The 24,372-nt window shown below is 43.3% G+C and overlaps 1 protein-coding gene and 2 long non-coding RNA genes across 5 annotated transcripts in view; all 3 read left to right on the forward strand.

The window, feature by feature from the left end:
• Window positions 1-2,330: 2,330 nt before the first annotated feature.
• On the forward strand, window positions 2,331-13,526 carry LOC147829208 (uncharacterized). Its single transcript, XR_015449315.1, has 2 exons — window positions 2,331-10,212; window positions 10,706-13,526. It is a non-coding gene; the product is annotated as an uncharacterized LOC147829208 (long non-coding RNA).
• Window positions 13,527-19,219: 5,693 nt separating this feature from the next.
• The window catches only part of LOC147829209 (uncharacterized), a 115,622-nt gene continuing 110,469 nt past the window's right edge, over window positions 19,220-24,372 (forward strand). For all 3 annotated transcript variants that reach the window (XR_015449313.1, XR_015449311.1, XR_015449312.1), the window contains exon 1: window positions 19,220-19,478. This is a non-coding gene — a long non-coding RNA (uncharacterized LOC147829209). The remainder of the gene's footprint in view (window positions 19,479-24,372) is intronic.
• Window positions 19,474-24,304, forward strand: Tril (TLR4 interactor with leucine rich repeats). Its single transcript, XM_004839495.4, has one exon. The coding sequence runs from the start codon at window positions 20,338-20,340 to the stop codon at window positions 22,771-22,773; it is 2,436 nt and encodes an 811-aa protein (XP_004839552.1). The 5' UTR covers window positions 19,474-20,337; the 3' UTR covers window positions 22,774-24,304.

Below are 24,372 nucleotides of genomic sequence, written 5' to 3' on the forward strand. Positions count from 1 at the left end.
GGTGGAAAATAAGAACCAAGAGAGACTATGTAAAGGTGCAAATTTCCAACGGTGAATGTCATTATATTGTATACCTAAAATGTACCAATGATTAGAATGAATAATCGATAATGTAAAAGAGGAAGAAAAGGTCCAAAGGGGTAGGGGTAGTGGGAGGGGCAGGGGAAAGGAAAGAAGGGAAAGAAAAAATGACGAGAAATGGAAAAAATGAAAATAAAGTCTTTGTAAATAAGGCAGGGTGGAGGGCATGAAGGGAGGGCTAGGAATGGGGAAAAAATAAGAACCAAGGTGCATTATGTAAAGGTATAATTCCCAATGAGAAATGTAAATGTGTTGTATACCTACAATGTACCAATAAAAGAATTTAATAAAAAAAAAAGAAAATGCAAAAATGGAAACAAAGTCTTTGTAAATAGGGAGGGATAGAAGGGTTGAAGGGAGGGCAGGGGAATGGGGAAAAATAAGAATCAAGGGAGATTATGTAAAGGTGCAAATTTCCAATGATGAATGTCATTATATTGTATACCTAAAATGTACCAATAAAATAATTTTTTTTTTTTAAAAAAAGAATAATTCTGTTTTTCCCCCTTCACTGGAAGGATGGAATGAGTACAGTATTACCTGAAATGACAGGAGGGCAGCTTTGGGAGGATTTTATATGTGATTAATTAGATTACCTCAATGGTATTTGAGATGTTTAGTATTTCAAGATAGAAATATTGTGTTTACAAAAGAGATCCAGGCCAGGGACAATTTAGGATTCTTTAAGGTAGAGACAGTATTTATATAATGCTGTCTCATTAGATTAGAGGGGGCACAGACAGGAACAAGGCCCAAAGACTGGGTCCTGGCATATTTCAACCTCATGCCATTGTGAAGGTGGGAATAAATCGGGAAACAGAAGGGAGAAAAGGCAGCTTGTAAGGTGAGAGGAGGGTGTGGTATCCCTGCAGCCAAGTGATGTCTCTGTCAAAAACTGCTGTCAAGCAGAATAATAGGAAGACCAAGTCGTCACCACTCAATAGAGAGAGAGTTACAGGTGACTTGCTGAAAGCAGTTTGGGTAAATAAAGTGGGGCACTGAAAGTTCTAGCTAGAAAAGATTCAAGAGAGTGAGAAGAAAAGGACTTGAGACAAGTTTAGACATCTTTTTCTAGATGTTTCAATGCAAAGGAGGGCAGAAAAATTGGGGACTATTGGAAGGGGCAAGTGTTTTTGAATGATTTTTCCTTTCACTATGTGAGAAATTACAGCATGTTTGTATTCTAATTGAAATGATCCAGTAGAGAAAGCAAGGGATGATGATCTAGGAGAGAATCATCAGATGACACAAGGTTGCCCCTCCAAGCAGACAGGCACTTTCAAAGGCTGCTGGGGAAAATGTAATCCAGTCAGGCTTTTTGAAGGAAATCAGCATTACATAAAAATTAGAGAGGCACATAGTCTTTGACATAGAAGTTTTATTTCCAGGATTCTAGTCTACAAATATACTAGCATCTATGTACAAAGATATTTCTATGTATTATTTATTGAAACATTGCTCATAATATAAAAACCTGGAATGAACCTAAGTATATTTATAGTAACAAATAAGTCCATGTGGAATATTGTGGTAACATTGAAAATGAAGTAGATCTATACACATAGATCTGGAAAAACCTACAAAAAGAGAAAAAGATCAAGGAACAGAAGAGTACATAGTATAATTCTACCTGTCAGGAGAAAAAAAAAGGAATAAGATGACACAAGGTTATATAAAATGTATATTTTTATATGTACATAGAACAATTTTGAGAGCTCTTACAAATATTTACTTTCTATTGGATAACCTCCAATGTTCCAATTATTTTTAAGTACATTTACTTACCTTAAAATTAATAAAGTAGGAAATGCACTGAAATAAAATAACTCTGCCCATTAGTTTATTAATATAAAATATATTTTTATATAATGTTTAAGGAAGAATGCCACAACTTTCTAGAGCTATTTTAGAAGGTAATGGGAAAGATAGCAAATGAATCCTTTTAAATTGATTTTGACTGAACTAATATCTAGCAAGGTCTTTATTCAATAACTTGCAATTTTGGAATAGAAAGTCTCATTATGTATACCCAATGTAAAATATTTTAGTTTCAAAGTGTGTTTCTGTTGTGCATACTATAAAACTCAATAAAAACATAGTGAGTTGAATCTGATCATAATTACATGAATGTCAATTCTCACCATTTGGGAAATGGGATTTAAATACAAAACATTATTTAGGCTCCTTTCTTTTAAAGGTGGGTTTGTATCTGTATATGTATGTGTTTAATGCAGTTTAGCACCTTTCATTTTTTAGCTTATTGGCCAGAATATAATGGTACTATGAACTAAACAAGAAAATCATTTTGATACAGTTAGCAAACTAATCATACCATTAACAATTGAGAAGTTATTAATTCTAGAAGAAAAGGAAGATAAGACCAATTTCCTGAAGCTGAAATCATCACTGAAGCTAGAGTTTAAAGCTGTAGCTATACAGAACAAAGGGCGAATTTTAACATAAAGATTTTAGAAATTAGTACTTGTTAAAAATAGAGAACTATATCCATTAGGTACTTCTGAGAAGGGAAAGTGGAAATTCATCATTTTTAGTGCCTGTCATCCTGGAATCTCTTATTTAGTGCTTTCATGAACTGCATTCCTAATAATGAACACACTATTGGTCTTCATAGATGACAAGACCTTGAACTGCTTTCTAAAATATCAAGGAACACTGTATTTTTCTCAACGTTTCTAGCTAGCATAGTTATTGTAATCAAATCTTTTAAAAACTAGCATTATGTGTTACCTAATATCATTAGATATAGCAATTCTCTCATTTCCTAACCCCAAGAATATCTTCAGCATTAGGGATTCTCTTCTATTTATTTAAGCAGGCATGTTTTTCTTTCCCCAGATTACTGAATTATTTATTAGGTACACAGTATTCATGTTCTATGCTAAGTGCTACTTCTCTCCCCTTTCATAACTGGAGTGCAAGTACATATTCTATTTCATTATGAATTTTAAAGACCACCTGAATCTAAAGTATAATTCATAATGATGGAAGGATAAGGGTAGCAGTATGTTTTCAAAAACATTAGGAATTTCTTGTTCACACTGGGTATATTTTTGCTGCTTTTTTATTTGCTAACAGACACTGATATATAGGCAGTGTATAAAATCTTTACACTAAGGTGCAATTATTTGTAGGCAAGAGCCACACCTTGACAGACTTCCAAGATGAAAAAGGCTAAAACTTGGTTTGTTGACGAAATGCTTGTCCATTTCAATTCAAACAAGAATTGATTGATGGAGCATTCTCAGAATTTAAAGAAGTCTATGTAAGATGCTGAAGACCTGTATTTTTTAAACTGTGGTGCAAGAGAATCATCTGGGGGTCTTGTTAAGATGCAGAGATGGATCACAAGTCTGGGGTGGGGCCAGACAGTTTGCATTCTAACAGGATGTTAATGACGCTGGCCCACAGAACTCATCTAATACAGTAAGGCACAGAAAAGAGGTCTGTGTTCCTGGTTGCATTTTATGGGAAAATTTAAAAGAAATACAGATGCCCAGGTCCCACCTCAAATCATCTAATCAGAATCTCTAGGGATGTGAGTAGGCTTTGCTCATTTGCTAATATTCCCCAGGTACTATGGGCTGAATTGTGTACTTCCCAAATTCATATGGTGAAGCCCTAGTCCCCAATTTGATGATGTTTGTAGGTGGGATTTGGTTTAGATGAGGTCATGAAATTGGGGACCTCATGATGGGATTCAGGCCTTCGTAAGAAGAGACTCATACCTCTTTCTGTCCCTGTCTTTGTGTTTCTATTTCTATCTATCTCTGACTCTGTTTATCTCTCTGTTTGCCAGCCTCTCTCTCTCTCTCTCTCTCTCTCTCTCTCTCAATGCTTTGAGAGAAACAGTAAGAGCACAGCTGTCTCTAAATCAAGAAAATTGTCTTCACCAGAACCCAACCACACCAACATGGTAACTTCAGGCTTCCTAGTACAGAGCTGAGGACAATGAACCTCCATTATCTATACCACTCAGACTACATGCAATGTTTGGTCATGGCAGCCTGAGCAAATTAACACACCAGGTGATTTGATTCTAATCATATGAATTGTAGGTAGACAGTTATTGCTAAAAGGGATATTGAAAGCATACTTTTAAGTCATTTTTAGGGCACTGACAATCTACCTGAGGAGCTAGTGCTTGAGCCTTTAAGAGGCATGAGCAGCCATGTGCAAGGCTGGGTGGGTCAGAGAGGAAGCGTGTTAAGATAGACAGAACAAGAAAGATGCCAGGGTTTGGGTAATGGGAGAAGAGGACTGTGCCACTTTTTAAAAATCTAACTGAAGTCTGCATTTTTTAAGCCATGAAATCATACTTTACATTTTACAATAAAAAGACTGCATACATATTAAGTATTCAGTTTTAAATTCTGACTACTATGTACATGCATGCAGTTACTACTCAGTTAAGATATGGAACGCTGCCATTATCCCAGAAAGTTCCTGTCCAGCTAAATGACCACCGTTCCCAGAAGCAAGTACTGTTCTGATTTCTATCACCACAGATCAGTATTGTCCGTTTAGAACTTCATAAGAATAAAATCACACAGAATGTGCTTTCGTGTGTCTGGCTCTGTTAGCATAATTATTTTGAGATTCATCCACATTATTGCATGTATCAGTATATCTAATTCCTTTTAATTTGAGTGATATTCCATTGTATATCACAATTGGTATTTATCCACTTAACTGCTTTTGGACATTTGCATTATTTCCAGTTTGAGGCTATTAAAAATAAGGTCCCTATATTATTCTTGAAGTCTTTAAAAACAAAGCAACATATTTTCAAACCAGGCTGGTGGTTCATTCCTGTAATCTCAGCACTCGAGGAGGCTGAGTCAGGAGGATTGCAACTTTGAGCCCAACCTGGGCAACTTGGCAAGACTCTGTCTCTAAAGAATATAAAATAGGACTGAGGATGCAGCTCAGTGCAAAGGAACTGGGTTCAATACCCAGTAAGCACACAAAAAGATTCATTTTTTAGTATACACTCATCTGCCTGATGAGCTCAAGACTTTGAGAAATAGTTTGGCATAGCAGTTAAGAATTTGAGTTCTTGGAGAATAATCTAGAAGTATGAAGAAAATTATGGGCTTAATATTCTTTTGACTCAGCGATCCCACTTCTAGAAATCTGGCATGTATATATTTCTGCAGTACAATGAATTCGTGAAAACCTGTGAGCTCTTAATAATGATAGAAAGAAAGAAACTAGGAAAACAATCAGTCATCATCACTGACATTATTCATGAATTCTTCTCTTTGAAGCTGATAATTAAAGGGCAAAGCATTTTCCTGTTTCCCTGGTACAGAATGTTTTTCAGTGCAGCAAGTAGATAGAGTTGATTAGGGGAAACTCTTCTTTACCAAGGAATGGCAGCTAATAAATGTAAAGGGAATGAAAATATTTTAAAAATATGTAATGAATATCAATTAAAGCAAACATTTAACGGATTTGACTATGACATGAACAGCTGAGCAAAGAGTTTACATCTGTATGGAGTTAAATATCTCCACACAAAATACTTTCTGGTCCCAAGGGGGGAAACTTCACTCTACAGCAGCAGGAGCTAGAGGAGAAGCCATCCTAACACCCAGAGGAGAAAGATACAGAACACTGCCAGAAAGTTCTGTCTACTTCTTTCTGGCCAATTCCTACCATTCCCAGAGGTCATCACTGTTCTGATTTTCATCTCCATAGATTGGCACATTCCATTTTAGAACTTCTTATGAAAGGAGAGGTACAGCTGGGTGAGGAGGGTACATAACCTGTAATCTCAGCATTCTGCAAGGCTGAGGCAGGAGGATTGAAAGTTCCAGCCTAATCTGAGAAACCTAGTGCTTTAGCAAGGCTCTGTCTCAAAAATTTTAAAAAGTCCTGGGGATGTAGCTCAGTCTGGGTTCAATCTCCAGTACCTTAAAAACAAAAGCAAAACAAGCCAAACAAATAACAGCAACAAAACAAGAATACAGAAGGATGTGCTCGGATAATCTGAATTTTAGTAATGGTAGGCACTAAATGGAAAGCATTTTCTTATCTAGTGCCAAATAAACACATTACAGTGCTCAAGATGTATTCTAGACTGAATTTATGAATATGAGTCAATCGAACTTCCAATTTGCAGAAAATATAGAGGACAGAAGGCTGGACAATGTAAGAAAACAATGGGATAAACAATGGGATAAACACTAAAGTAAATTAGTAGATGATTTTTAAAAAGATTGTTTTATACTTTAAAATACCTAACCAATATATACATTAGATATAATGCATGATCCTAATTTAACTCCTAATTTGGATAAGCCATCTTTGAGGGAGGCTTATTAGGGTAATTTGAAGATGATCTGAGTAATACATGTAATGAAAATTTATTGAAAGAAAAAGAATCACTAAAACAGGCACTGTTAAGATTCAGAGATAGTCTGTCCCCCACAAAAGCCACTGCCAATACAACAATGTCAAGAGGAGGTGGAATCTATGAGAGGCAATTAGGTTATGAGGGCTCTGTACTCACAAGAGGGTCAATGTTGCTCTCATGAATGTGGGTTAGTTATCATGAGAGTGGATTTTTAGAAAAGCAAGTTTGGCTTTTTCCTATTTCTTTTCTCACCTTGTGATCTCTTTCACACTTGCCTACTTTCCTTCTGCTTCTCCACCCTACACGAAGCAGCATGTGTTCTTCACCAGAAACCGAGGAGAAACCAAGGTGGTCCATGCAGTTGGACCACCAGAACTGTGATCTAAAATAAACTCTTGCCTTTTCAAATTGTCCAGCCTCAGTCATTATGTAATAGCAACAGAAGAAGAAGGATGTAGATGGGTAGTTTACAATTTATGATCTCATTTGAGTTAAAAATATGTATACAAAAAGATCTAGAAATGATATATATATATATAATAAAAAGTCAACAGTTATAATTGTTGGTGGGTGTATTGATATTTTATTGCTGACATAAAAACATCAAAAACTTGGTGGCATGAGCAGAGGATTTAGCTCAGTGGTTCTGCTGCCTGCCTTGAAAGCACAAGGTCCCGAGTTCAATCCCTGGTACAAAAAAAAAAAACAACCTCGGTGGTTTATGAAACACATGTTTATTATCTTACAGTTCTGTAGATCAGAATTTCAACATTGGTCTCATTGAACTAAAATCAAGGTTTGAGTGGGATAATTTCTTTTCTAGCAGCTCAGCGGTTGAATTCCTTTCCTTACTTTTCCAGCTTCTAGATCCCACCTGCATTCCCTGGCTCATAGCACCCTTACCATGGCCTCTGTCTGGATGTCCCTCCAAAGCCTCATGCTGTCTTTTTCAAAGGTAGCAAAATCTGGAATGTGTGATGCTAGGATTAAGGGTGTGTGATTATTAAACCAACCACTACAGGTAAGTGATTGGTTTGGCACCGCCCTGATCCCAGGTGGTCTGAATAAGATAAAAGGAGCAGAAAGACACTGTTAAGGTGCCTTGTTGCCTTTGCCACCTTATGCACACCATGTTGTTTCTCCTCTATGAGGCCTGCTTGCCATCCCTGTCTTGTAGCCAGCTGACTATGGACTGAAACCTCTATGAACTGCAAGCCAAATAAACTCCTTCCCTTTTAACTGTGGGTGTCAGGTATTTTGTCTCAGCAAGGAGAGAAAAGTAACTAATACAACCCTCCTCCATCTTCAAAGCCAGCAAAGTTTGGTCCTTCTTGCAGTATAGCACTCTAGACTTTTCTGCTGTCCTCTTCCACTTTTAAGGACTCTTGTAATTACATTAGGCCCTCTTGTATGCTCTAGAATAACCTTTAAGTCAACAGAATACAATCTTAATTCAACCTGGAATCTTACTTTCCCTATGCCATGAGGCCTGACATATTTATAGGTTCTAGTGATTAGTATAAAGATATCTTTGAGGTGTCATTACCCAGTCTTTCATGGTGGAAATACAGTGTTTTCTTGTGAATTTGTATTTTCTGACTTTCTACAATGTATATATCTGCTTCTGTACCAACAAAAGGCTATTGTTCATTTAAAAATAATTATAACAATGGAGGATCAAATAATACAAGTGGTAAAATTGTTGAGATGAGCACCGGGGGGGATTTAGCTCAGTGGTTCCCCCGCCTGCCTTGCAAGTGCAAGGTCCCAAGTTCAATCCCCAGTACCAAATAAAAGAATTGTCAAGATGAGCACACACCTATAAGGACAAAGAAAACATTGACCTAATTACTTTGAGAATAGATACTGGTATCTTGGAAAGTTTCCACTGGAAGAATCATAACTGCTGCAGTTCAAAAAATATATGTGAATGGGCAGATGACTTCTTCTAAAAAATGTTATCCATCAAAAGTGACTCCAGCAATGACAAGGACACTATGGTCAAAGATTCATGTGAAGAACATGCATATGATTTTTCATAAAATGTGAGTGCAAGTCCCCCTCTGTCACTTTCTAGCTGTGTGACCTTGGGGCAGTTATTTAACCTCTCTTTGCTTCAATCACATTATCTATGTGATGGGATTAATAACTGTACTTTCCTCATGAGTCCTTGGGGATTAAGTGCCTTAGTATTGTAGAGGGCTTAGAGCTGTGCCTGGCACATGACCAACACTCTGTAAGTACCAGTTGTTAATGATTATTCTTCTGGCAGATGTTTGTAGCCACCTGTCCTGGATGGAAAATCATGCTACCACCTCAAGGAATAATGGGAGTCACATACTGATTATCACGGGGTTTTTTTTAACCTGAACATACTGGAATAATTACCCTTAGGGATCACTGCTGAACTTTTCCCTAATGGTCAGGTTCCCAGGAAACACTCCATCACTAGCAGGTGACTAAATTGTATTTTGCAGAATTAACAGTTATTTAGCTTAGAATTAATAACACATCAAATGGTGCTTTCCACTCTGGGGTTCTAACACTTGTATCCTGGTGGAAAGAATGGTCTAATGATTTGTTAGTTGACAGCTTGGGGGTAAAACAAGGAAGCTGTGCAGATCTGTGAGAGACTGGTGTCAACTGTGTGATATATTCCCTGCTTACTGTGGATTAATATTAAACCAGTTGTATTCCACGGGTTGGTGAGATCAGTCAAGCATAACCTGGAAAAGCACTGTGCACTGTATAACATGCAGATTAAATAAAACAACTTATTTAAAGAACTGTATCTCTAACAAATTCCAATGGATCGAATAATGTTCCACTGAAGAAATGCAATCATTTCTTTTAATGTTTAAAGAGGGAAGGGATCATAGAGAGCATTTAACCTACTGTCCCTCAAACCAGGTCAACAGTCCTATCTGCCATCGCTAGGATGTTTCTTATTTATTTTCTGCAGGGCTTCTCAAAGCTTTAAATATGCTCTTGTGCACCAAGTGTCTGAGACCTGGTCATGGCATGGAGAGCCAGAGTCCCCTTTTCCCTTGCATAATTTTTTTGCATCACAAGAGCCATGACTAATGATAAGAACCCTTGGGGCAAACACTGATAGATTACAACCCCACATCACTTCACGGGGCAGGAAACCGATGTCCATTGAGGTCAAATGGTTTGGCATGTGCACTAAGTGACTGCAGAGCAGGCCCAACACCTAGGGTTGTATGAGCAGCAGGAGAACCTGGCTGCTGAAGACTGTGTTCTTTGGTTCCAGGTCACCTGCAGAAGAGCAATGAAACAACAAAAAGACGGAAACAGAACCTACAAGGAAAGCTGGAAGAACCTGAGAGTGTGGCTTCCTCCTACTTTAGTTTGAATGTATTCTCTCTAAAATTCAGGTGTTGCCAATGTGATAGGATTAGGAAGTCTGGCCTTTGGGAGGTGATAAAGTCATGAAAGCTCCCCTAGGGAATGGGATCAAGACCAGACTCTTTGTTAGGTGTTACACAGGACACCAGGAAGCTATGCGTAAGTGTGGGCCTTACCTTTAAGAACTCCAGGTTCTCACTGAGAAGACATGCATGTTGAAGCATCAGGATCAATCCTATTTTCACAGCACTTGTCATGTTCTAATTCTCCCACATACATTTTCCTGTAGGCTCCTACATTCGGCAAGTATGATTTGTCCCCTTTTATAGATCAGAAAATCAACCATGGACCAGAGACTGCAGTGGCCCAAGGACAGTGACGCAGTAAGTAGACACCATCTTCCTATGCCCATATTCATCACACAGAGACCATAGTTTATGACAGACATTTGGCTTTTTATGGCAACTGCAAATGCTTTGGGGATATTTACACTGTACATAGTGAACTGTTTGAATATCCAAGGTTATTTCCATTAACAAGATTGATTTTTAAAAAGAAGGTTTATAAGAAAAACCATTTGTAACAGGGAAGGACATGGCAGGACAATGGGGAAAGCAAGAATGAATACGGCATCGTAGACAGTTTTACCAAAGATATTCAACTGTAAAAGCAAATGTTCATTGTAGAAAAATTTTGATTGTAGAGAAAAAACAAAATGAAGTATCTGCACTCTCATCAACAAAAGAAAAGCAGTGTTCAACAATCCCTTATTCCCTCAATTTCTAAGGCAATGCACACTATAAAACTTGACAATGTACGTTAAACTTTTGAATATTCTTTAGTTTAAAATATCTAAATGATGACAATTGTTTTCAGTCTGCAGAGTATGACAGCGGACAATGAAAAAGATGCTAAGACCTTTCATGTTTGAAGTTCCTCAGATACATTTTGGAAATGAAGTCTGGGTGAAGGGAGCTGTGGGGGAGTGTCTTTACCGACCTATTAGCATTCTACCAGCAGAAATATTTGATCCTGCCTGCTCCAAGGGCTCCAGTACTGTGACTGGTGTCTTTGATCTTGTATCCTGTCCCAGCATATGGTGTTACTAAGCATAATCAAAGTGCATATCTTCATAGAAAATTACAGAGACTCTGAAAAGGGGGGAATGGATGCTTCCTTCCTCTAATTTCCTTCTCTGCCATGTTCTTGGTTTTATGTAAAAAAAAAAAAAAAAAAAAAAGTTGGGTTTTTGATGAAATCTGCAAACACTTTTAGGGTATTTACAATATACATAGCCAATTACTTAACTGTCCGAGATTATTTCCATTAGTGAGATTGATAGGATGTTCTGGGCAGCATGGGTAAGGAAATGCCTCCTTCTTTGGCTCTAGAGTGACATTACAATAAGGAGACATTTGTAGCTCCAACAAAGGGAGGAGGGGCTTGACACATGTATATCCAGGTTTTGGATATAAATCTTTGAAAATTTACAGGATGAGTTGCTAATCCTTTAACCCAATATTCTTCTAAAGAGTATCAAATTCCAATGAGTTGAATGATGTCCCACTAAAGAAATGTAATAGATTCCCTAATGTTTTCAAATGTAATAGATTCCTTAATGTTTCAAGATTCCTTAATGGAAGGAATCTTAGAGAGCATTTAATCCCTCTTCCTCCAATTAAATCAGTAGTCCTATCTGGCTTTGTGGGTGCTTACTACAAATGTCTTTAAGCCATTAATTATAACAATTCAGATCAAGTTCTGAGAAAAATAGTCACTTTTTTTTCTGGCAGCAGGGGATTGAACTCAGGGTTTTTATACCAAGATACATCCCTAGCATTTTTGTAACTTTTTATTTTGAGACAGTCTCTCATTAAATTGTCCAGGGTGAGCTCAAAATTTTGATCCTGATGCCTCCATTTTCCAAAGTACTGGGAATACGAGCATATACCACCATGCCCAGCTAATCTTTTAAGAATTAAATTCCCTTCAAAATATCTGAGTTCACTTAAAAGAGGTGACAATTTCTGATACATAAATTGAAAACAAAACTCATATTTGTTGAGTTTGATCCTCTTTTTCCGCCTAATGAACATTTTGCTGTGAAGTTGCAGTGATTGTGATGAAATTGGACCTAGGCAAGCTTGTGATTTGGAATCACCTGGACCCAGAAGACTTCATATGTTCTTTTGCATGGTTCCTTATTACTGTGCCAAAGGCTTTCATAAATTGTCACTGTCACAGGAAAACTATACCGCCGAAGGACCAATCAGAAAGTCTAGTCAAAGCCAGTGCAGGGTGCACCCTTCCCCTCCCCTGGTGCTGCCCTCCTCCCCTCCTTTCCCTGCTGTCTCTTTTCCTTCCTTTTCCTTTCCCTCTCCTCTCTCTTCGCATCTCTCCCCTCCCACCCCTCCTCTCCCTCCCTTCCCTGTCCTCCTCTTCCTTTTCTCTCTTCTTTCCTTTTCCTTTCCCTCTCGTTTCCCCTCCCCTCCCCTCTCCTCCCCTCCTCTCCAATCCTTTTTCTTCTCCTTTCCTTTCCAGATCTCACTGTACCTACCATGGAGGTTGAGGCAAGAGGAATTCAATTTCAAGCCCAGCCTGGGCAACTCGGCAACTTAGCAAACTCTGCACCCCAAAAAATATTTTTTAATGGGGAGAGGGGCTGATGATGTAGCTTAGTACAAAGGCCCTGGGTTCAATCCCCAGTATTGAAAAAGACTGGAAGGAGGAAAGGAGAGAGAGAGGAAAGGAAGGGAGAACCAAGGAAGAGAAGGAAAGAAGAAGGAAGAAGGAAAGGAAAGGAAGGAAGGAGGAGAGAGAGAGCAAGGCTGGCTGATCAAGTACAGAGAAGCCCCTGCACAGCTGGACAGGTTGTTCACAGCTGCTGTCCCTCCTATGCAGTCAGTGCCAACAGCTAACTGGCCAATGCCTTACTGTACCAGTCATTACATATTTGGAATAACCCCCTGACTGGCCCCATTAGTTGGACACATAGGTGAGTGCTAATGATGAGTCTATGAAGATCCATTGGCAAAAAACCTGGGGTCAGAACCCCACGGTTCAGGTGGTGATCGGCACTCTGCCAGTACAGCAGCAAATCATACCAGAAGTTAGCTAACGTCCCTAGTGCTTAGCATCCTCTTCTCAAAATTGGGCATATGAGTAATTCTCATCTAATTGATATTTATACTAGTATGAAACCAGATATTAGATATGAAAACATTTTCATTTTTAAAAATAATTTCAAAGAAAACCAGTAATTATACATATTGAGAAAACATGAAAAACTAGAGTGTAAACAAAATTATTTCCTCATCATCTAAAGCCAACAACTATTAACATTCTTGTTTATTTGTATGAAAGCTTTAAAAATTCAGTATCTGTTACTGAATGGCCCCAAAATGAAATAAAGCAAGCCTATTACCCTTCCAGAATGATAGGGCTATAAATGTCTAAATAAATATCATTAATGTAGTGTGTAGAAATCCAAGTAAGAGAATAGTAGAAATTAGTACCATAAAGCACAATTGCAAGTCTGGTTCTTAGAAATGACAAATATTTTAATACTTCAAAATAAAGATATAGGGCCAGGGATTTAGCTCAGTGGTTCCGCCGCCTCCCTTGCAAGTGCAAGGTCCCAAGTTTGATACCTGATACCAAAAAATAAAAAAGTAAAAAATAAATAAAGATACTTTCATGCCTGGAGCATTTCCTTAGGCTACTGACTCCATTTCATTCTAGGGAAAACAACATTATATTGCTGTTATAAAGTTTCAGTTCCATGTAAACAAACTCTGCACTGTAACCATAAATAGCCTGTGGATTTGCCTTATTTCCTAAGTCATTATGTTCAGTCAACATCTGCCTTTCCTTTTTGGCTTTCCAGAGAGTCTATAGTTCCAGAGAACTGTAGTTCTTGTATATATACTAATTGTTTATACATTTTGATTTCAAATAAGCTTCTTTGGATTGATGAATTTTCCACATACATAAAAACCCACAGTGTTGGAAGCATTGTAAAGTGCCTGAAACACAGTGTTTGCTTTCTAAAAAGTTTTAGTTCTCTATTATTTTCCTTTCAAAAACTAATTGCTATTCCATTGTCTTTACCCCTGATGGCACCCCTCCTGGACCACTGGTGTATATACATTTGTCTCCTCAGCCATCCTGAGCCTTCTGAAGATGTGGCTCTTGTCTCATTCCTCTTTCCTGCTAGCAAAAAAAATATTGAAATGCCTCAACAAGTCCTTAAAAACTCTAGGTCAGTGTTTCTAAAGTTTTGATCAGACAATACGTGGGAGGTGCTAAGTAAAGTCTGTAGGCCCTGTTCTGAAGGTTCTATGGGCCTGGGCCTGTATTTTTTAGATCTCTTCAGTAAAACAGGGATAATCATATGTGGGTGGTCAGGGTAGTCAGCTTCATTGGCTTTGGCACCCACCTGGAGGACTGGGGAAGTACACTTAGAGTGTCTTGGTGAGTCATAGAAGGGTGATCTTCCATATCTGGTCCCACCCATTCCTCTCAGGTGCTCCTCCCCAGCTCCGTTCATGGTTTGCAAGAACCAAGCAGCTTTCCTCCACCATGTCCTTCTGCCCTAATGTTCCTGCCTTGGACTCAGCTGATCATGGTCTGAGTCCCCCGAAACCATGAGCTAAATTAAACCTCTTCTCTGTTAAGCTGTCAGTGTCAGGTATTGCGTCCCAACAACAGAAAATCTAATATGTCATAGTTTCTGCCATACAGTGTAGCTTCAAAAACAAATGAATCATTGTATGTTAACTGCTCATATCGCAGCCTGGCTCTCAGTATGTACTATATAAGTGTCAGATGTTATTATTGCTCTTAGATATTGATCATCCCTACTCTACAAATGAAAAATCTAAAACACTAAAATCTGATTTTTTGTTGAAAAGGTTTCAGATTTCAGAGCATTTCAAAAGTTTAGATTTTTGGATTAAGTACGCTCAACAAGTAAAAACATCTTTGGAAATATTCCAAAATACAAACACTCCAAAATCTAAAACACACCTTGTTCCAAGCATTTCAAATTAGAAATTTCCAACCTGTATGATCAGCTGATTATAAATACATGTTTTGAATTACTGTCTATTTGTTTCCTCAAACCTGAGCGACATATAAACTATCTAGTGAATTTACAAATGTAGATGCTGTGGCTTTTCTGCCCAGAGATTCTGCTTTAATAAGGCTGGTTCCTAGCCAGAGACCTGGATTCCTGTATTTTTCAAAGGGAGCATTGGCAGATATTCTGTAAACCAGCAGTTGTCTCATTCACATTCCGATCTCCAAGGAAAAGAAACTTGTCTCACAGGCTGGCATTAAGATGTGCTCGTTCACACAGAGAAAGATAACTCTGGGGGTCATTTACTAGCATGCAGAGAGACCCCTGAGGACTCTCCAGTTTCCTACTTCAAATGTGTCAGGGGCCACACTGGCTGTCTGGAGTTGGCTCATGAGGGTGAAGGAACAGCTGCCCTCCCTACAGGCCGCCCTGCCCTGGGCAAGCTCCAGGACACTGCTCCAGCAGGGTTGGCCGGCCCTACCTCCTGACCCCACTGCAGGGGAGCCTTGGCTGCAGCTCTCCTCCCCTGGCCCACCTTGTACCAGGGCAGTCCTGGGCCAACTCATGCCAGCTCCAGGGGCTACTGAAGATATGGCCTGGAATCCTCCATGCCTCTACAGGTGAAGGTGAAGGGAGCAACAAGCTCTTTAGGAAAACATAGTACATCCCTTGCGAGCCCGAGAAGATGAAGATGTCATGCCTGGGCAAGAGCACGGAGAGTCCTTACACCACACTTACATGTCAGAGAACTAGCCCAAACTCGCCTATCTGTGCATCTGACCTCTGAAACTACCCTCCAGTGCATTTGAAATTTAAAGTGCAAGCTTCCAAAAATGAAATGAAAAAATTGTTTCACTTTTGAATAGCATTCCTTCCTGCATTTCCAGTTGTGATAATGCTAATTATACATTTAAGTGTAGTCAATACTTGAGTCTCCTGGAACCCGATCAAGCCTGGATCTATCCATTAACAAAGACATTGCTTAGTTAAGAGATAGTTATTTTGATGCAGACAACTGTGCCCTTGCTTTTACTAAAGAGCATTGTTTTTCATAGAAAATTAGGCTAGCCTATGTTATAATAAAGGAGAATTTACATTTCCCAAAACATGCTTTCTTTCAAGCTCCTAGAATTTTGTCCCTGTTCTAAATCAAACATATACTTTCCTTTTACCCTCAAAGCACCTCTCGATATTGGATGTGAAAGGAGACCAAAACCCCTCTTTCCAGGTTTCACTCCTGTGTTACTAGAGGTCTCCTGGGGAAACCCTGGACACAGCTCCAGCTGGGGCTTCCCCGGGCCCTAGGGGAACATACACTTGTCACATGAGCAGCTTCCAGGAGAACGGTGGGACCAGACCCACACAGACTTGGGGCATTGCACCGAGAATTCCAGGGTCCAGGAACACAGCTGAGTCAGAGTGTGGGCTATGGCAGAACATCCCCTAAGAGGCCTGAAATCCTGCTCTTAGGAGGAACAGCACAGCCAGAGAAAGACTGGAAATGCCACCTTCTAAAGCACAGAGTTCAGAGTGGGAGCCCACATTGCCCTGGTCAGGGGTGGTGCTGTATGTATAATATCTATATGACCATAGGTATATGCTCATAGGTAAATACCATGATGTGGATGCTCTGGCCACACTTGTCCAACTCTGTGATATCACCGTCACAGATTTTAAGGACCTAGAAGGGACAGAACCAAGGAGATATTCTCCTTGCATAGCATCCACTTCGTTTATTTAGGCAGTGATTTCTCTGAATGTAGTAGTGCAAATATGATGCATTCAACTGCCTGGTGAAATCCTTAAAGACATCAAAGGGGTATTTATTTCAGATCATTATTCAAACTGGGTTGCCTGATGCTGTTAAGGAAGGCAAATGTTAGCAAATGTCATCTCAATGATGAAGATGGAAGATGTGGAAGTCCCTAAATCCTTCTCTTACATGTTTTCAGGCTTCCTCTCCTTGAGGGCTCTCTCAGCTCTGGCCAGGTAACACCACTCAACTCAAGCTCAGCACTCACTTCTCCCACTTGAGAAGCCTGCCTTGACCAGGGTGCCCCCACCCATCCCCTATCACCTGCTGCTGTCACTGCTCCCTGATCATGGGCCTCTCCGCCGAGCTGCCCTGAGTTCCACCTGTATATCTTATCAACCACTCCTGCCCATCCTCATTCTAAGATTTGGCACAAGGCAAGTTCTCACTCACCACTTCTCTTCTGCTCATCAGCAGCAGTAAGGATTCTAAGCAAATGTAATTTTGGAGTTGCTGTTATAATTCTTCATTACCAAGGGATTTAAGTGCTATTGGATTCAAGTGAAATATCATTGTAATGCCTAAAAGAAAATGGTCTGAAAATGATTCAAGCACCTGAGCATGTAGCACTAAAGGAAAGGAAACCATGAGGACATGTGGTAAAGATACCACATCAATTTACTCTGAAGTATTTAAATATCATTCATTTGTAAAGTCAGCCCCAGGCTACTCGCCTTTAAAAGGGGAACATTTGTTTAAAAGGTGGTAGTTACACTTTTCGAGAAAAAATTTATATGCACATGTGTGTTGTCACTTTATCTGTAGATTTCAAAATCTTACTCTCACTGAAACTGGATGGAAGTTGTGAGCAATACCTACCAGAAACTGTTCACACTCGACGTACAGAATGTTATAACCATTGTAAACAGTGTCAACTACACGCAGCAGATGGGTTGCTTGGAGAAAATGGGATGTGATGGAAGATCAATTGTCTTTTGACATGAAACTATGTACAATGTTATTTTACCAGCAGCAATTCAAGACTACTGGTGGCAATACTAAGCCCTGGGTAATGATACCAAAGCACAAAAGGTAAAAAAAAATATTGAATACTTTCAAAGAGCTGATAACTTTGTGTAAACTGGGGTATCTATAAGTGATGGATGGTTAATCAAACTCAAGTGGCTCTCTGAGGGCCCTCATGTACTCTGCAAGTCTTCTGTGAAGGGTCTGGAAGAGAAGAGGCTTATGAAAGGGGTGAGGTCCTATGTCTGGTATTCCTCTTCCATACCAGGCCTCTCTCAGCCTCCAGCCTGTTCTCCATCCAGGAGGTTGTGGGTGGATTCAGCTCCATTCCCTATATACCTGGGTCCAACAGGAAGTTAGCATTCTTCAAGTAGTCTTTCCTCTAAAAGTTTTGGATCGTTTCTATTGCTGGCAAAGACTGAAGGTCCTCCTGACAACTTTTTTGGCTTAAATTAGGAGTGTGGGTCCCCTCTTTGGGGCAGCCACACTTCCACAGAAGTCAAGAACTAGAGGGGCATCAGAAGGTTCTCACAATAAGAATTAAACACCAAACCATCTGGGCAACCTCCTATTTCATCTTGGTAAAGCAGACACGCTGTTTCCCAAGTTCACCTTTGACTCACTACCCCAAGCAAATCACAAGCAAACCTGGTTGATACACTGCCCCAAAAGGACTTTTCTCTCTACTTACCTGGATCTTCCACACCCATCTCCCTCCAAAGTCAAGTTCCCTGATCAGCCGTGAACTCCTCACTTCCACCCTTCCAGCGCTTTCATCTTTCTCTAAATTTAAAACCAGCCTCTATCCCTTCACTTCCCTGTATTAATTTCTCACTGGGGCAATGAAACACTGGAATTATTTTTTTAAAAAAACATTCAAGTCTTTGAAGTTTTCTCAAGACCTCATATTTTTGTCTTTCCAAAGTATTGCCCCCCACTAGATGTCATCCTGGAGGTGAGGATGTCTCTTCATTTTCCCAGCTGTTGCTCAAAGTAGATTCTAGAAAGTTAACATTTTCTGAATACCGTGGGGTGAGAATGAGCTGTTATTTTTTACAAGGTAGTCTGCATATACAAAGTTTTGTTTTGTTGATATAGGGTGTTACCAAGTTGTTTAGTTGACAGGGCTGGGCTGGAAGTGGTGTTCCTTCTGCCTCAGCCTCCCAGAGTGCTGGGATTACAGCATTAAGAGCTATCTCTTGCCCATTCTCATTTGTAGTAGGGGCTGCCCACAGGAGCTACCGATAAAATCCACCATTCTCAATTGATAATAAATTGTATCTCCCCCAACTAAGCCAGGTCTGAGCACTTCTGGACATAAGACTTTGAAAAGCACTGCAAGCCCAGGCATAAAGTAGGAGGAGGGCCTGCAGGTAACATAGGTCTGTGAAGGTTATTTTATATACATGAACGTGTTCACGGCCTCCCCCAGGGCTCTGAGACTGGAAAATTAATGGAGCTGAATCACCAAAATCTGACGGAGATAGTCTCACGGTGGCAGAACCCGTTCCAAGCTTTCTTTCTTCTGCTCTGTCCTACCGCAAGATCCAGCAAATATTCAGATCAAACACCTAGAAGGGGCGGGGCCTCTCCTCCGCCCGGGTTCCTTGTCAAAGACCAAATCACGCAAAAGTCCTGATGGGCTGAACTAGCCTCTTCAGCAGCGGCCCACCGACAGTCTTCTTCAGTCAACCTTGTGTTCCCCCAAACTTCCCAGAGAATGCTGGCGAACTCTGCGCTGCCCAAACTTGCCGCAGGCTGGCACCTGGGAGAGCAACCGAATTAAAACGGTAAGGTGAAGCGCGCTCCCACGGCTCCGCAGCGGCTGGTCTACTCGCCTAAAATAAAAAGGTCTCTGTCTGCAAATCTCGTTTGCTCGCCCGGTAATCCACCCCCGCCCCCAGCCTTGCCTGTGCGACCCGTACAGCTGTTTTTAATCCCTATTTTTCTCACTTAGCGTCCCGGGCTCTGGCTGACCAGACGCGGAGCCACTTAGTGTTTCCTCCTCCCCCTGCTGGGGTCTGTCCTCCCTCCGCCGTCTCCTTTTTCTTCGCCTGCGTCCCCGGGGGGCAGAGTGTGGGAAGAACGAATTTCCGCCCGGTTTGCTCGCTACTCGACGACTTGGGTCCCTTCCGGACGCAGCCCGCGCGCTCCCCGGGTGGTTCCACCCGGGCTGCGCTCGGATTCCCGGACCAAGACCGAGGGGGCGCCGGCTGCGGGGGCCGAGCCCCCGGGGCTCCACAGCCAAGCCGCGCCCCCAGGAGCTTTTGGAAGGGCGGCCTTCTGCAGCTGGGGAATCCGCTCAGCGGGGAGAATCCGCGCCAGGGAATCCAGCTCTCCGGACTCCGCTGCAAACAAAAAGCACCAGGTCTTGCTCCCCCCCCGCCCCCGAAAGAGTTTTCTGCAAAAATGCAACAAGTAGCACCCGGAATTCGCCGAGCGCCCTGAGCGCCTGACTTGGCCCAGCGAGGCCCGCCTGCAGAGACAGGGGCCAGCCACCGGACAAAGAACGGAGGAGGGGCTGGACTGCGCAGTGAAGTCCGAAAGAGGCCATTTAGCGACTCTGGCCAGGCCAAGGGGAATGCAGAGGAGACACAGAGCAGGCAGGCTAAGAGGACGATCCGGCCGCAGCAAGCAGGGCGGGCGGCGATGGAGGCTGACCTCGCCGTGCGCTTCCTGCTCCTGGTGTGCGGCTGCCTCGCGCTCCCGCCGCGGGCCGAGCCGGTGTGCCCTGAGCGCTGCGACTGCCAGCACCCCCAGCACCTCTTGTGCACCAACAGGGGGCTCCGCTCAGTGCCCAAGACCAGCTCTCTGCCTAGCCCGCAGGACGTGCTCACCTACAGCCTCGGAGGCAACTTCATAACTAACATCACCGCCTTCGACTTCCACCGCCTGGGGCAGCTCAGACGGCTGGACTTGCAATACAACCAGATCCGCTCTCTGCACCCCAAGACCTTCGAGAAGCTCTCCCGGCTGGAAGAGCTCTACCTGGGGAACAACCTTTTGCAGGCGCTAGCGCCTAGCACGCTGGCCCCGCTGCGAAAGCTGCGCATTCTCTATGCCAATGGCAATGAAATCAACCGCCTAAACCGCGGCTCCTTCGAGGGCTTGGAGAGTCTGGTCAAGCTGCGGCTGGATGGGAACGCCCTGGGGGTGCTGCCAGACGCAGTCTTCGCCCCCCTGGGCAACCTGCTGTACCTACATCTGGAATCTAACCGGATCCGCTTCCTGGGCAAGAACGCCTTCGCCCAACTGGGCAAGCTGCGCTTCCTCAACCTGTCTGCCAACGAGCTGCAGCCTTCCCTGCGCCACGCGGCCACCTTCGCCCCGCTGCGCTCCCTCTCCACTCTCATCCTCTCGGCCAACAGCCTGCAGCACCTGGGCCCGCGCGTTTTCCAGCACCTACCGCGCCTCGGCCTTCTCTCGCTCAGGGGCAACCAGCTCACGCACCTCGCGCCAGAGGCCTTTTGGGGATTGGAGGCCCTGCGCGAGCTACGCCTCGAGGGCAATCGGCTGAGCCAACTTCCCTTGGAGTTGCTGGAACCTCTGCACAGTCTAGAGGCGCTGGACCTAAGCGACAATGACCTGTCTGCCCTGCACCCCGCCACCTTCGGCCACCTGGGCCGACTGCGAGAACTCAGCCTGCGCGACAACGCGCTCAGTGCCCTCTCCGGGGACATCTTCGCTGCCAGCCCGGCCCTTTACCGGCTGGATCTAGATGGCAACGGCTGGACCTGCGACTGCCGGCTGCGGGGCCTGAAACGCTGGATGGGCGACTGGCACTCGCAGGGCCGGCTTCTCACCGTCTTCGTACAGTGTCGCCATCCCCCGGCTCTGCGGGGCAAGTATTTGGATTACCTGGATGACCAGCAGCTACAGAACGGGTCCTGCGCGGATCCCCCGCCCTCGGCGTCCCCGACAGCCGACAGCAGGCGGCCCCTCCTCCCCACACCCTCGGGGGAAGAGGAGATGACGCCCCCTGCAGGAGGTTTTGCAGAGGAGCTGCCACCGCAGCCACTGCCCCAACAGCGGGGGGGATTTCTAACTGGAGTGGCCTGGGACGAGGCCGCCAGGGAGCTCCTGGGTAACCACAGTGTTCTAAGGCTGAGCCGGAGGGGCCCAGGCCTTCTGCAGCACGCGGACCCCTCTGCAGCTGCTGCCATGGGCCCAGCTCCACAGCCCCTGGACCTGCACGAGAAGCCCCAGCCTGGACGTCCGACCCGCGCCGGCCCTTCCCGCGCGGACCCCACACCGACGGCCGAGCCCGCCCTTGCATCATCGCCCGCCCGCCGCGCAGCGAAGCAGCGCCTGGCCTCCGAGGAGCAGCAGGAGCGCGCTGCCCAGTCCGACGGCGGGGTTGGCCTGCCGCCGCTGGTGTCGGATCCGTGCGACTTCAATAAGTTCATTCTGTGCAACCTGACGGTAGAGGCTGTGGATGCCAACAGCGCCTCGGTGCGCTGGGAGGTTCGTGCGCACCGCAGCCCTCGGCCCCTGGGCGGCGCGCGCTTCCGCTTGCTCTTCGACCGCTTTGGCCAACAGCCCAAGTTCCACCGCTTCGTCTACCTGCCCGAGCGCAGTGACTCGGCCACGCTCCGCGAGCTGCGCGGGGACACCCCCTACCTAGTGTGTGTCGAGGGCGTGCTTGGGGGCCGAGTCTGCCCCGTGGCCCCCAGAGACCACTGCGCAGGGCTGGTCACCCTGCCGGAGCCTAGTAGCCAGAGTGGCGTCAACTATCAGCTGCTGACCTTGACCCTGCTGGCCGTCAACGCGCTGCTGGTGCTCCTAGCTTTGGCTGCCTGGGGGTCGCGCTGGCTGAGGAGGAAGCTGCGGGCCAGGCGGAAAGGCGGGGCCCCGGTCCACGTTCGGCACATGTACTCCACCCGAAGGCCCCTGCGCTCCATGGGCACCGGCGTCTCTGCTGACTTCTCTGGATTCCAGTCTCACCGGCCGCGCACCACCGTGTGCGCGCTCAGCGAGGCCGACCTCATCGAGTTTCCCTGCGACCGCTTCATGGACAGCGCTGGTGGGGGCGCTAGTGGCAGCTTGAGGCGGGAGGACCACCTCCTGCAACGATTTGCAGACTAGATGCAGGACCTCCAGGAGACCATCTCAGTGGTCTTAAAGTGCCTCTCTGGGGCCCCTCCACCCCACCTCAGTGGAAAGCCTTCTTTTATCAAATCTCCTACTCCCTTTTTGTGCATTTGCCAGAGAATCCAAGGGGACAGAGAGCCACTCACCAGTACTTGTGAAGTAAATGGATAGTACTTGGTGCTTAAAGCCAATAGTAGGGGACGGCTGGATGGTGGGGCAGAGGTGGGAGACTTTGGTGCCACTAGGGAATGGTTCCTGGATTGGATGCAATGCACTCATCTGGCCTCCTTTGGGGTAGACAGGAGTGCTTGTATCCCCAGCGTAGCCAGAAGGATTCTGGTGCATGCTTTATGTTTGCCCAGTGTCAAACAGAGGAGATTTATTTCTATTTAAGGATAAAGGAACTTGACACCATTACAAAGGAAGTTTGGCAACTGACCACACTGGTTTGGTGGTCTCTGCCAAGGAGGTTGTTGTACACAGGTGGAAACTCTCACCTAGGAACTCATGTATGTTGGCTGAAGGTGCATTCAGGAAACTGGAAGGTTAAATAACAACAGACACTATTTTTTTCTTCAACAATGTGAAGAGCTCTGATATTTAACAAACTGATGGATACAGACTGTTTTCGTTAGAGTGGGCTGTTTGATTATTTTCCTTTTAACATGAACAGGATAAGAACGCTGGGCAACTTTGACAGTAACTAAAACTTACGTACTTTCTCAGGAGACAGTTGCATGCAAGACCTCTCTGTCAGGGTTGCTCCTGTGGTTTCAATTGTATTTTTTAGACCTATTATGGAAAAGGAAATTTCAATACCAGATTTGATAAAAGAATGTAATATGTATGTAACTGATGACTCCCTAGGGAACTCTGGGTTCCAGCTCACTTACCACATCTCTGACAGTGTGTCCAGATGGGAATAAATGCAAAGTGCTTATTGCATTTTTATCAGTGACACTCACTTGACTGTGCCTACTTCTCTTGAGTTTCGGTTAAGTGATAAAAGTGATTTCCTAATGGGGAAGCAGAAGATAATTGTCCAGGCTGGGGGTAGCTCAGTGGTAAAACACTTGTTTAGCGTGAATGTGTGAGGCCCTGGGTTTGATGCCCAGCAAAACAGGGACAAAAGAAAAGGTGATTGTCAATTGACAGTGTTGCCTTTGACCACATTAATGCTTTTCTTTGTATGAAATAGATGAAAAAATTATGGAAAACAAATGTGAAAAGAAATACATCAGTGGGTGTCTGTTTCTACTAAAACCAGGAAATTGTTATGAGTATTTAAACCTCACTGTGAAATAATTATATGTTTTCAAATTAATCCCTCTACTACCCAGTGTTTTATTGTGTTATTAAATCTTATCTTTTAGTAAATAGTTGTATTTATCTTCAGTGTTTTATTTTAAACTTAGGGTTAGGCTGTCTTGCTTGTTCAGTGTTTTTAGCTATCTAGGATATTTTCGTTCCCTGATATTTATGAAGTACATGTTTATCATTAAATGGAGTGGTTGCGTGTACATTACTAATTGTGTGGTCTAAAAATGCAGTCACTAAGAGGGTATGCTCTATGGTTCCATTTACTGTAGCTAT

This window comes from Heterocephalus glaber, unplaced genomic scaffold, assembly GCF_053883595.1.
Source record: "Heterocephalus glaber isolate CG9 unplaced genomic scaffold, H.glaber_assembly_v1.0 deba00000676, whole genome shotgun sequence".
Classification (NCBI taxonomy): Eukaryota; Metazoa; Chordata; class Mammalia; order Rodentia; family Bathyergidae; genus Heterocephalus; species Heterocephalus glaber.